Consider the following 14,413-nt stretch of genomic DNA (forward strand, 5'->3'; position numbering starts at 1 on the left):
ATATAAAGTGTACGCTGAGCTGGCCTCAAAGTTTTTTCACACAACCAAACACTTCATTTACCTATTTACCAATTTATGGAATTCAATTATTTCTTCTGGTTTCCAAATATATATATTTTACCCTCATGTAACACTTCCATTTGCCGCAGATCAACAAATATAATATAAACACTTACAACCAACAGCGAGGTCCACACGCCTGCTGATTGGCTGCTTTGTACTGCTGTGGGCTTCCTGAAGCCAGAGGGCGCTGTTGCAAATGTGTGTGATGAAGAAAAATCCCAAGAAGAAAGTCTGAGTCCAGCTCAGCTCAAAGACCAAATTAAACGAATACAACGTACGCCGCATTTATCCCTGTCACATTGTTGGAATAAAATATATTTTTCTTGTTACCATATGAAAAACAGTGCAAGTTTTGCATTGATCTATGTACCTTTTTAAATGCAGGTAGATGTGTGCAATAATCAAGAGCATTGTATAAGGCCCATTACACTCACTACACCCATTACACCCATTACACCCACTACAGCCACTACATCCATTATGCCCATTACACCCACTACAGCCACTACACCCATTACACCCATTACGCCCATTACACCCACTACACCCATTATGCCCATTACACCCACTACGCCCACTACAGCCACTACAGACACTACACCCATTACACCCACTACACCCATTACGCCCATTACACCCACTACACCCACTACACCCATTACACCCACTACGCCCATTACGCCCATTACACCAACTACACCCACTACACCCACTACGCCCATTACGCCCATTACGCCCACTACACCCACTACACCCACTACACTCATTACACCCATTACGCCCATTATACCCATTACACCCACTACGCCCATTACGCCCACTACACCCACTACGCCCATTACGCCCATTACACCCACTACACCCATTACGCCCATTACACCCACTACACCCACTATGCCCACTGCACCCATTACACCCACTACACCCATTACACCCACTACACCCACTACGCCCATTACGCCCATTACGCCCACTACACCCATTACATCCACTATGCCCACTGCACCCATTACACCCACTGCACCCATTACACCCACTACACCCATTACACCCACTACACCCATTACACCCACTACACCCACTACACCCATTACACCCATCCCACCCACTACACCCATTCCAACCAATTCATTCACACTTGTGCTTAGAAATCAACAGAAAATGAACACAACATTAAAATAAAAACGTAACGTAAAAGTAAGGTAGCTTTTACGCAGCAGGAGAAAGGCATCTATACGAGGCTACGTTCATCCATGCAGATTTTGAGCTAGCAATTTTCTGATTCTATGAGATTAAAAAACAAAGTATAAATATAGTAGGCAAATAAGAACTTTATATATGTGTATATGAACTTAGATGTGAACAAATGGAGTGTGTGTTTGAGTGTGTGTGGGTGTGAGCGCGTGTGTGCACAGGTGCACACTCGTGAGGTGTTGGTCTCATGCTTTCTTTGGTGTGGCTTTGGAAGCTACTCTGGATCCAGACAGACTGTTTACTGTATTATCAATCCCTGAGGAGCTGACAAGGCACTCCTTACTGTAGACACAAAAGACAGAAAGAAACAGAGAGAGAGAAGAGAGAGAGAAGAGAGAGAGAGAGAGAGAGAGAGAGAGAGAGAAAGGACAAGAAGTGAGGATACAGAAGAATGGTTTCCTTGTTCTGTGTGCATCGAGTTAAATGCATGTGATATAAATATGTAAACGTTATCTCACTTTTTCTCCTTGATCTTGTCGAGGACGTAGATGGTGAAGTTCTTGAGCAGGGTGAAGAGCATGAGCAGTGCTATGCATCCTCCCACGGCGGACACGATGATGAGGGTCAGCGTGTTGTCCACGACCCTCACTGGAGGCAGAGAGAATGAGAACAGGCGGATCCTGAAGACGTCCTTCATCAGAGCTCATACTACACCATCACCTTCCTTCTATTGCCAACATCTGATAATAAAGACATTTCATTTCCACTCTGCTGTAAAAGAAACACGAGCTGTCAGTAGAAGACATGACAGTTTTTCTTCTTATTTAATTGTGTGATTGGTTTTTTTTTTTTTTTTTTTGTATTATAATGTTTAGTATCCAAAAGAGAACGGTTGACTTGTAATAGATGCTAAATGATAAAAAAAAATACACTGTAACGTGTGACGTAAGCCCACACGTGAGCACACGTCCCTTCCAAATGCGTCTTACTCTCTTGCTCTCTGCAATACTCACGTTCGTCCACCACGTACAACATGAAGTGAGCACTGTGGTTTTTGCCACGCTCTTTGGGGTTCTTGCCAAAGCACGTGTACCGTCCCGCGTCTTCAAACGTCACGTTCCAGATCATTATGGACACGTTGTTGTCCTTACTGGTGCCCACATACTCCACCCGCTCTCGAAAAATAGTAAGCCCCATCGGATCTGCGTGATCGATTGGGATCACTGACTCCAACACCTGTGTGGACAACAGTAATAAATCCAAAGTTATGAAACTGGATGAAAATGTTCAATCTTGTATTTGACCCCACCATCTGGAGCAGCAAGATCACCCTACACCTAAAAGTGATCCAGCAGATTAGGGTGAATCTGAAGTTCAATAGATCACCCTACACCTAAAAGTGATCCAGCAGATTAGGGTGAATCTGAAGTTCAATAGATCACCCTACACCTAAAAGTGATCCAGCAGATTAGGGTGAGTCTGAAGTTCAGTAGCAGCAGAAGGAACTCACTGGTGAAGCCCGGGGCGGACGCAGCCCTCACCTTTTCCATGGTGCCGTTGTCATTGAACTCCCATTTGAAGTACAGGTTCTTGATGCCGATGCAGCTAAAGTATGTGCAGGGGATCAAAACGTCGCTTCCGTTCACAGCCTCCAGGAAGGGGATCTTACCTGTGGACATCTCCAACGCCTCGAACCCACACCCACCTCACACACAGACACACACACACACACACAATTACTCAAGAAACTTCATGAAATTGGTTCCATCAGACATCTTCCCCTTTTTTGTCTCTCACTCTCTCCATCCTTCCCTCTCTCTCCATCTTTTCCTCTCCTCCCCCCCCCGCCCGTCTCTTTCTTTCTTGCAGCAATGATGCTGCAAAATCTCATTCACAGCCTCTGCAGCTACTCCCTCCCTCTGCATTGGGGGTGTGGGCTGTTCCCTGGCTGTGCCTGCTCCTTCACTCCCTCCCTCCACGGTGGAGGTGTGGGCTGTTCCCTGGCTGTGCCTGCTCCTTCACTCCCTCCCTCCACGGTGGAGGTGTGGGCTGTTCCCTGGCTGTGCCTGCTCCGTCACTCCCTCCCTCCACGGTGGAGGTGTGGGCTGTTCCCTGGCTGTGCCGGCTCCCTCACTACCTCTCTCTCTGGTGGGGGTGTGGGCTGTTCCCTGGCTATGCCTGCCCTCACACTCCCTCCCTCTCTGGTGGGGGTGTGGGCTGTTCTCTGGCTGTGCCGGCTCCCTCACTACCTCCCTCTCTGGTGGGGGTGTGGGCTGTTCCCTGGCTGTGCCGGCTCCCTCACTACCTCCCTCCACGTTGGGGGTGTGGGCTGTTCCCTGGCTGTGCCGGCTCCCTCACTACCTCCCTCTCTGGTGGGGGTGTGGGCTGTTCCCTGGCTGTGCCGGCTCCCTCACTACCTCCCTCCACGTTGGGGGTGTGGGCTGTTCCCTGGCTGTGCCGGCTCCCTCACTACCTCCCTCTCTGGTGGGGGTGTGGGCTGTTCCCTGGCTGTGCCGGCTCCTTCACTCCCTCCCTCTCTGGTGGGGGTGTGGGCTGTTCCCTGGCTATGCCTGCCCTCACACTCCCTCCCTCTCTGGTGGGGGTGTGGACTGTTCCCTGGCTATGCCTGCCCTCACACTACCTCCCTCTCTGGTGGGGGTGTGGGCTGTTCCCTGGCTGTGCCGGCTCCCTCACTACCTCCCTCTCTGGTGGGGGTGTGGGCTGTTCCCTGGCTGTGCCTGCCCTCACACTCCCTCCCTCTGCATTGGGGGTGTGGGCTGTTCCCTGGCTGTGCCGGCTCCCTCACTACCTCCCTATCTGGTGGGGGTGTGGGCTGTTCCCTGGCTGTGCCGGCTCCCTCACTACCTCCCTCTCTGGTGGGGGTGTGGGCTGTTCCCTGGCTGTGCCTGCCCTCACACTCCCTCCCTCTGCATTGGGGGTGTGGGCTGTTCCCTGGCTGTGCCGGCTCCCTCACTACCTCTCTCTCTGGTGGGGGTGTGGGCTGTTCCCTGGCTGTGCCGGCTCCCTCACTACCTCCCTCTCTGGTGGGGGTGTGGGCTGTTCCCTGGCTGTGCCTGCCCTCACACTCCCTCCCTCTGCATTGGGGGTGTGGGCTGTTCCCTGGCTGTGCCGGCTCCCTCACTACCTCCCTCTCTGGTGGGGGTGTGGGCTGTTCCCTGGCTGTGCCGGCTCCCTCACTACCTCCCTCTCTGGTGGGGGTGTGGGCTGTTCCCTGGCTGTGCCTGCCCTCACACTCCCTCCCTCTGCATTGGGGGTGTGGGCTGTTCCTTGGCTGTGCCGGCTCCCTCACTACCTCCCTCCACGTTGGGGGTGTGGGCTGTTCCCTGGCTGTGCCGGCTCCCTCACTACCTCCCTCTCTGGTGGGGGTGTGGGCTGTTCCCTGGCTGTGCCGGCTCCCTCACTACCTCCCTCTCTGATGGGGGTGTGGGCTGTTCCCTGGCTGTGCCTGCCCTCACACTCCCTCCCTCTGCATTGGGGGTGTGGGCTGTTCCCTGGCTGTGCCGGCTCCCTCACTACCTCCCTCTCTGGTGGGGGTGTGGGCTGTTCCCTGGCTATGCCTTCTCCCTCACTTCCTCCCTCTGCGGTGGGGCTGTGGGCTGTTCCCTGGCTGTGCATTCTCCCTCACTCACTCCCTCTGCAGTCGGGGTGTGGGCTGTTCCTTGGCTGTGCCTGCTCCCTCCCAGACAGACATTCACCACACGAGAGACAGACATTCTGCACATGAGACAGACATTCTCCACACGAGAGACAGACGTTCTCCACACAAGAGACAGACGTTCTCCACATGAGAGACAGACATTCTCCACACGAGAGACAGACATTCTGCACATGAGACAGACATTCTCCACACGAGAGACAGACATTCTGCACATGAGACAGACATTCTCCACACGAGAGACAGACGTTCTCCACACAAGAGACAGACATTCTCCACATGAGAGACAGACATTCTCCACATGAGAGACAGACATTCTCCACATGAGAGACAGACAGATATTCTCCACTCAGACAAACATGTTTCTCTTATTTTGAAACACAGTCTTGTTACATTTGAAAATAGAAAGCTTGCGTAAGGCAAGACTCTCTCAGGAACATCAATATCTTAGTGGGTAATTTAAGCATTTTGCCTTTATCAGCTCTGGTGAGCTGTCTAATGGATCAATAGATAAGACATTTTTGGACAGACTTGTGCACTAGTGCAGATGCATTGATGGTAATGAAAGCTGCGCTTTTTGGCATTTAGCAACAGCAACAACTTACTTCTTTAGCCTTACTCTCTCTCTCTCTCTCTCTCAGTCTCTCTCACTCTCTCTCTCTCTCTTTCAATCTCTCACTCTCTCTCTCTCTCTCAATCTCTCTCACTCTCTCCCTTTCTTTCTCAATGTCTCACTCTTTTTCACTCTTGTCATCATGGCCAAGATGTCAGCAGTTATGAAGGTTAACACTGCAGCATGAATGAGTTGACTCACTGCCCTGTGTCTAATGTTTCTAATTCAGAAGGAGTTTCCACAGCTACACGCTATAAGAGGAAAACAAATGAATTGTCCTCAGAGAAGTCTAAACATGTGAATATCATATGAATCTCATTCCGAGTAAAGAACGAGTCCCTACTAGAATGATTACTAGAATTAGAGTCTATTGAAGAGAATCTAACAGGCAGAAGGTAGCTGATTTTCTTTGTTCAGAGATGTTTGATAAACACGGATCTTGATGACTCTGAAGCAGGGATGACACTTGACCTGGATGTGAATCTAGCTGTGATCCGCGTTATGTGACCCCAGGCGTGGAGGGATTGAGCTACTCAGACCAACGGTGCTTTAGTCTTTGCAGCATGTTCTCACAAACCTTCTGGATGAATCCTAATCCAGCCCTAACCCTAAATTTAACCCAGCACTAATCCTAATCCAGCCCTACCCCTGACCATAATCCAGCCCTAACCCTAAATTTAACCCAGCACTAATCCTAATCCAGCCCTAACCCTGACCATAATCCAGCCCTAACCCTAAATTTAACCCAGCACTAATCCTAATCCAGCCCTAACCCTGACCATAATCCAGCCCTAACCCTAAATTTAACCCAGCACTAATCCTAATCCAGCCCTAACCCTGACCATAATCCAGCCCTAACCCTAAGGCAGTCCTAACCCTGACCTTAACCCAGCGCTAATCCTATCCCTAACCATGTGTTTCCCGGGTTTGGCTCGTTGTTGAAGTGCTTCTGTGTTGAATCGAGCTGACGCAGTTGTCACGCACATCTCTGATGTCCACTGTGTAAAATTTGAACTTGCTAGATTGCAAATTGGTTATTTTTTCCCTCAAGCTCACAGAAGCACTGAATGACCTGCAGTTCTCTAAAACTTAGTGGTTTAACTGGGAGACTATTGAATGGTGAATGGTGGTTTAACTGGGAGACTATTGAATGGTGAATGGTGGTTTAACTGGGCTGTCACATCTTTGCTCAGATCCGCTTGCCTGGATACCCGACTAGAACATGAAAATGATCTTACCCAGTTCAATCTGACAATCTGCACTGCAACTCTACATCCAGCATTGGAACAGTGTGTGTGTGTGTGTGTGTGTGTGTGTGTGTGTGTGTGTGTGTATGTGAGGAATTTTAATTTTTGTTTTATGAGGCAAAAATGTGGCTATCATGCAACTTTTCACATATAAGCAGTGTATATGTGTGCACACTCACTCACACACACTCACACACTCGCCCATGCACACACACACACACACACACACACACACACACACACACACTCACACAAATGCACACGCACACACACACGCACAAACATAAACACACACACACACACACAAACATAAACACACACACACACACACACACACTCACACATGCACACACACACACACACACACACACACACACACACACACACACACACACACACACACACACACACACACCACACACATACTCAAATACAAACATACACCAGTCTTACTGAAGATGACAATAAGTGAAAGGTAGAGGGTGTAGAGGGTGCTCTTCTCCGGCCAGCACCTCCTCCCCCTCCACACTCCTGCACCCCCGGCCTCCATCTCCTGCCCTGCTCTGCGCTCCCCTAGGTCGTCAGCCGCTCTGCCCGATGTCCCACCTGCCCCTCTGCGGCTGTGAGGCTGGGATGCTCCCGCTAGTCCCGCTGGTCCCGCTAGTCCCGCTAGTCCCGCTGGTCCCGCTGGTCCCGCTAGGTCACCTGAAGTTTCCTTTTCTCCCCAATAATCCGAAGCAGTCCGACTGTCAGAAGATTTGACTTTCTTGAAGGGAGTTCAGGAGAGTCTGGAGCTCCAGTGGGGCCGATAGATGTTCAGTTGACTCCGACCGAGTCCAACCGAGTCCGAATGATGTCCGGGTCTGTTCTGCCTGGCCCAGAATTATGTCTGCTCTGACTTGCCCCTCAAATGGCTCTAAAGATGAGGTCACTTCCCCCAACAAAAGGTCATGAAGAGATCAAAGATCAATAAGAACAGAGTGAGAAAGACAAGCGCAGGTTACATAGAAAATACAACAGAGTAATCAAACTAACCCCACTAATCCCAGATACATCACTGGTTAGAGTTAACTAACTCCAGATACATCACTGATAAGAGTTTTAACTAACCCCAGATACATCACTGGTAAGAATTAACTAACCCCAGATACATCACTGGTAAGAATTAGCTAACCCCAGATACATCACTGGTAAGAGTTAACTAACCCCAGATACATCACTGGTAAGAATTAGCTAACCCCAGATACATCACTGGTAAGAGTTAGCTAACCCCAGATACATCACTGGTAAGAGTTAACTAACCCCAGATACATCACTGGTAAGAGTTAGCTAACCCCAGATACATCACTGGTAAGAGTTAACTAACCCCATATACATCACTGGTAAGAGTTAACTAACCCCAGATACATCACTGGTAAGAATTAGTTAACCCCAGATACATCACTGGTAAGAGTTAGCTAACCCCAAATACATCACTGGTAAGAGTTAACTAACCCCAGATACATCACTGGTAAGAATTAACTAACCCCAGATACATCACTGATGCATCGCCCCAGTGTGACTTTGTATGAAAGTGATTTACAGTATTCTGGGAGTATTCAGTACTGTATGACAGATGAGATGTGGCAGAGATGTGTGTGTGTGTGTGTGTGTGTGTGTGTGTGTGTGTGTGTGTGTGTGTGTGTGTGTGTGTGTGTGTGTGTGTGTGTCATACCTCCTCTGTCGCACAGGTAACTGTGTGTGTCCAATAGACAAAATTCCGTCTGCAGAACTCACATGCGTGCACATACACACATCCCTGTGCACACACACACGCTCCGCACTGCTCTGGTCCTGGTCCTGATCACACACTCATATGCACGGTCCCTCTCACCCAGAACACTCGCCGTCCGAGAGAGAAAGAGCCCCACAGTGGACGCATGTGCACTGACTGTTCTGCGACTGCTGCCCTAGCCTCTCTCTCTCTTTCTCCCCCTCTTTCTCTCTCCCTCTCTCTCTCGCTCTCTTGCTCTCTCTCCCTCTCGCTCTCTCTCTCCCGCTCTCTCTCTCCCACTCTCTCTCTCTCCTGCTCTCTCTCTCTCTCTCTCTCTCTCTCTCTCTCTGCTGAAAGGAATCTGGCTCTCACTCAACTTTCTCTGCTTTGGCTGCCGATTTCATCTCGTTCTCTTTCCCCCTTCCTCTTTCTCTCCCTCTCCCTCTCTCTCTCTCTCTCTCTCTCTCTCTCTCCCTTTTGCCCCCCCCCTTTAAAATTGAAGTTCGGATCATTGAGTCATGCCGTCCCTGTACTTTCTCAAACTCTTCTGCAGTGCAGCTCTTGGCAGCACTGACCATGGATCAGATTTTTGAACTGAGCTACCCCAAAACACGGACAGTACTGATCCCAGAGCAGCACTGCAGGCGCAACTCTCTGCTCTGAGATTTATGAATGGAGAGCTGGTTTTTAGGCAGGCAGTAGGAAGGACAGCCCAACGAGATATGTTATGTCTGCCTGCCCTCTGCTTTAACACATCTGATGCAACTCACAACGGTTTGCTCTCAGCTTGATTGCTCCTGGATAATTACAGTAATTACTCGATTAATTGAATCTGGCGCATTACGGTGAGAAAACAGAATAAGTACAGTCCACAGTACAGGCCTGACTGTACATGTGTGTGTGTGTGTTGAAAGGAACAGAGTGCTCACTGCATTGTTCAAGACAACATCTGAATCCCAGGAGGCTGAAAGTGAGAGTGACTTTGAGCGTGTGTCCCAGGACAAACGCCTGGACTGCTCAGATTTCTTATGACTCTGCACTTCGAGTCCTGCAGTCGTCCCTCAGCCAGGTCTTCCGGTCTCAGGATGGTCATGTCCATGTCCTGTCAGATGTGTGTGTGTGTGTGTGTGTGTGTGTGTGTGTGTGTGAATAGGTCATACCTGTAATGCACTGGAAACTTGTGTGTTGCTTTTATAATATGTGCGTGTGGGGGCGGTGAGTAAGTGTATGACATATTTTCTGTTTTGGAAGAAGTACAGTTGAAATGAAACACTGCTGGGCAGAACTGATCGATACTCCAGCGAGAGCCCAGAGATGTACACCGAGCACAAGTGCATGCGTGTAAAGATGTACAGCTTATCAGACCAGGTCAACAGGACCAGAGGTGATGAAGATGTTGAGCAGGGTGTGTAGTTGAGCAGAAGTGTAGATGTTGGTGGAACCACTGCAGTGGTCTGAGGAGATGGCCTGAACGTGCTGACTCACCCGAGACGGTGCGGACAAGATCTTCACGTCTGCCAGGCTGGAACGCCACTAACGCATCTGTTTGAAATCAGTGTGGTAAAGGGGAGAGCCCGTCTCTACATGTGAGGGATCTACAACAATGTTGGAAACGTGTTTTAATAATCTGGATTTGCGTATTATCAGTAGCTGGAAGGCCTTATGCAGAGACGCTCTCAGAAGTCCTGACAGCCCACTGAAGTTTGGCCCTTCGGGTTTGCCATCCGTAAAATGACTACAGGATTAAAAAGAGGTAAAGAGAGAATTGGAAAGATAGTGTGCGAAAGAGAGAGGGAGAGAGAGAGGGAGCTGGAGAGTGAGAGAGAGAGAATGCAAGAGGGATGCTGATGTCAGGAATGAAACAGCAACTCAACAAAACCACTGGAAAGAAAACAGACCTGCCCTTCCTCACTCACACCGTCTCTCACTCCAGTAACTCACCCCATCACTCACATCATCTTTCACTCCAGTAACTCACACCATCACTCACCCCATCACTCACCACATCACTCACCCCATTGTTCACACCATCACTCACACATCACTCACACCATCACTCACCCCATCACTCACACCATCACTCACACCATCACTCACCCCATCACTCACATCATCTTTCACTCCAGTAACTCACACCATCACTCACCACATCACTCACCACATCACTCACCCCATTGTTCACACCATCACTCACACATCACTCACACCATCACTCACCCCATCACTCACCACATCACTCACCACATCACTCACCCCATTGTTCACACCATCACTCACACCTCACTCACACCATCACTCACACCATCACTCACCCCATCACTCACACCATCACTCACCACATCACTCACACCATCACTCACCACATCACTCACCACATCACTCACCACATCACTCACCACATCACTCACATCACTCACACCATCACTAACCCCATCACTCACCACATCACTCACACCATTGTTCACACCATCACTCACCCCATCACTCACCCCATCACTCACCACATCACTCACACCATCACTCACCACATCACTCACCACATCACTCACACCATTGTTCACACCATCACTCACCCCATCACTCACCACATCACTCACACCATCACTCACCACATCACTCACACCATCACTCACCCCATCACTCACCCCATCACTCACCACATCACTCACCCCATCACTCACCACATCACTCACACCATCACTCACCACATCACTCACCCCATCACTCACCACATCACTCACCACATCACTCACACCATCACTCACATCACTCACACCATCACTCACCCCATCACTCACCACATCACTCACCACATCACTCACACCATTGTTCACACCATCACTCACCCCATCACTCACCCCATCACTCACCCCATCACTCACCACATCACTCACACCATCACTCACACCATCACTCACACCATCACTCACCACATCACTCACACCATCACTCACACCATCACTCACCACATCACTCACACCATCACTCACCCCATCACTCACACCATCACTCACACCATCACTCACACCATCACTCACCCCATCACTCACACCATCACTCACACCATCACTTACCCCATCACTCACCCCATTGTTCACACCATCACTCACCCCATCACTCACCACATCACTCACACCATCACTCACCACATCACTCACCCCATTGTTCACACCATCACTCACCCCATCACTCACCACATCACTCACACCATCACTCACATCACTCACCCCATCACTCACACCACTCACCTCATCACTCACCCCATCACTCACCTCATCACTCACCACATCACTCACCCCATCACTCACCCCATCACTCACACCATCACTCACCACATCACTCACACCATCACTCACCCCATCATTCACCACATCACTCACAATATCACTCACCCCATCACTCACCACATCACTCACCCAATCACTCACCACATCAATCACCCCATCACTCACCCCATCACTCACCCCATCACTCACCCCATCACTCACACCAGTCACTCCGTTTCTCAGAGCACCCATGTTCCAGGAGGCTAACATGGCGTTTTAAGGCATGATTTTTTTTCAAACACTCACTAACTTTAAACACTTCCCAGACAGGTTTTGTGTGCAGAATTTATTGATAACACAATAACACCATTTCGTTAAAGTCAGTGGTGCCTTAACACAAAGAATGCAGTATCATCTCGATCAAGGCCTTCATCACTCTTCTCCTCATCCTCAATTATTTACTTTAAGACATTTACTAGTAGGATGAAGGTCAGCCAGGACAACAAAACGATCGCATGTACACCAATCAGCCCCAACGTTAACACCTCCTGCCTGATATTGCGTAGATTCCCTTTCTAAGACCAGAACATCTCTGGCCCATGAGGCGTGGACACCACAAGACCTCTGAAGGTGTCCTGTGGCATCTGGCACCAACACAATAGAAGCAGGTCCTGTAAGTCCTGTAAACTCTGAGATGTTGCCTCCATGGTCCTGCTTCTCCAACACACCCCACAGACTGAGCTCTGGAGAATCTGGTAAAGTGAACACCTTGAACTCTTTAAGTTCCTCAGACCAGTCCTGAGTAACAGCTGCAGTGTGGCAGGATGCATTATCCTGATTCAAGAGTACAGCTACTGTGATGGGCTGGACTTGGTCTGCCACATGTTAAGGTAGGTGGTGTGTGTCAGTTACATCCCGAGGAACGCCAGCAAAACACAGCCCAGAGCTTCACAAACCGACACTGCTCTCAGACGTGGACGTGTGAACTGCTTAGAACATTTTTTTTATTTTTATTCCAGCGCCTGCTGTAGGGTGACGTCCATCGTGCAGTGAAGTTCCAACGTCTGGAGCACCAAAGCCCCAGAGACTGCTGTGTCTCCTCTCATTCCGCCACAGTTATTGGGGATAGTGTGTGTGTGTGTGTGTGTGTGTGTGTGTGTGTGTGTGTGTGTGTGTGTGTGTGTGTGTGTGTGTGTGTGTGTGTGTGTGTGTGTGTGTGAGTGTGTGTGTGTGTGTGTGTATGTGTGTATGTGTGTATGTATGTGTGTGAGTGTGTATGTATGTGTGTGTGTGTGTGTGTGTGTGTGTGTGTGTGTGTGTGTGTGTGTGTGAGTGTGTATGTGTGTGTGTGTGTGTGTGTGTGTGTGTGAGTGTGTATGTATGTGTGTGTGTGTGTGTGTGTGTGTGTGTGTGTGTGAGTGTGTATGTGTGTGTGTGTGTGTGTGTGTGTGTGTGTGTGTGTGTGAGTGTGTGTGTGTGTGTGTGTATGTGTGTATGTGTGTATGTATGTGTGTGAGTGTGTATGTATGTGTGTGTGTGTGTGTGTGTGTGTGTGTGTGTGTGTGTGTGTGTGTGTGTGTGTGTGTGTGTGTGTGAGTGTGTATGTATGTGTGTGTGTGTGAGTGTGTGTGTGTGTGTGTGTGTGTGTGTGTGTGTGTGTGTGTGTGTGTGTGTGTGTGTGTGTGTGTGTGCATTTCTGCTCCCCTTGCATTTCAGAAGCTGTTTTTGTGATGCACTGGTCGTTGTTGGGACTAAATGCGTCTGCAGATGGCAGGATTGCTGACTCATGTTAACATGTGTCCGCTCCAAGGACCATTTCCATCCCATTACTGCGCTGCTGCCACGCAGCTGCAGACTGAGCACGTGCAGAGAGTCTGGGGGTCTCATAACGGAGCCCTGAAAGTGCTGAGTCATGCCAGCAACAACACTTCTGTCTCCCTAAACTTGAAAGAAAGAAAAAGGTTGACTTACCAGTAACTAACTAATTTGCTTATTTTGTAGCCAGGGTAATGGTGTCGTATCAGACAGCAAGAGCCCTGTGGGTAGAGGAGGGGTGGGAGACCTGCACCTGCAGTGGTGCACACACACACACACACGTACACCCACACACACAGACACCTGCAGTGATACAAACACATGAACACCCACCCAGACACACACACACACACACACACACACACACCTCTACATGTACCCTCTCCACACACACACACACACACACACACACACACACACACACCTGCAGTGTTCCTGAGTGCGTCTACAGCTGCCATGCTTGCTCACTCTGTCTCAGCTGTTCTAAGAGGACCTGCTTTTTTCTGGATTAGTTCCAATCAATGCTGCATTTCTCTCTCTTTCCCTGTCTGTCTGTCTGTCTCTCTCTCTCTCTCTCTCTCTCACACACACACACACACTGTAGTGTCCTCTGCTGGTGCAGCAAAGTAGCTGGCAGAGGACAAGCCTCAGCACTAACGGACATACTGCAGTGCACACACACACACACATGCGCGCACACACACACACACACACACACACACACACGCACACGCACACACACACTTCTCTGAGCAAGTGACAGTTCATATTCTCTCCCCCTCTGCA

The 14,413-nt window shown here is 49.6% G+C and overlaps 1 protein-coding gene across 1 annotated transcript; it reads right to left on the minus strand.

The window, feature by feature from the left end:
- Nucleotides 1–1,146: 1,146 nt before the first annotated feature.
- On the minus strand, nt 1,147–2,454 carry LOC143488709 (sodium channel regulatory subunit beta-4-like). Its single transcript, XM_076987559.1, has 3 exons — nt 2,271–2,454; nt 1,776–1,905; nt 1,147–1,599 (listed from the first exon to the last, which is right to left on the minus strand). The coding sequence occupies exons 1-3, from the start codon at nt 2,452–2,454 to the stop codon at nt 1,503–1,505; spliced, it is 411 nt and encodes a 136-aa protein (XP_076843674.1). The 3' UTR covers nt 1,147–1,502.
- Between the last annotated feature and the right edge of the window lie 11,959 nt (nt 2,455–14,413).

This window comes from Brachyhypopomus gauderio, unplaced genomic scaffold, assembly GCF_052324685.1.
Source record: "Brachyhypopomus gauderio isolate BG-103 unplaced genomic scaffold, BGAUD_0.2 sc54, whole genome shotgun sequence".
In the NCBI taxonomy this organism is placed as follows: domain Eukaryota; kingdom Metazoa; phylum Chordata; class Actinopteri; order Gymnotiformes; family Hypopomidae; genus Brachyhypopomus; species Brachyhypopomus gauderio.

What these genes read in the sequence shown, in the direction of transcription:
- LOC143488709 (XM_076987559.1), bottom strand. Translation starts at nt 2,454, where the DNA reads ATGGGGCTTACTATTTTTCGAGAGCGGGTGGAGTATGTGGGCACCAGT. An exon ending in GTTGTACGTGGTGGACGAAC is followed by an intron (nt 1,906 to 2,270) that starts GTGAGTATTGCA and finishes CTCTGCCTCCAG; the next exon opens with TGAGGGTCGTGGACAACACG. An exon ending in GACAAGATCAAGGAGAAAAA is followed by an intron (nt 1,600 to 1,775) that starts GTGAGATAACGT and finishes TTGTGTCTACAG; the next exon opens with TAAGGAGTGCCTTGTCAGCT.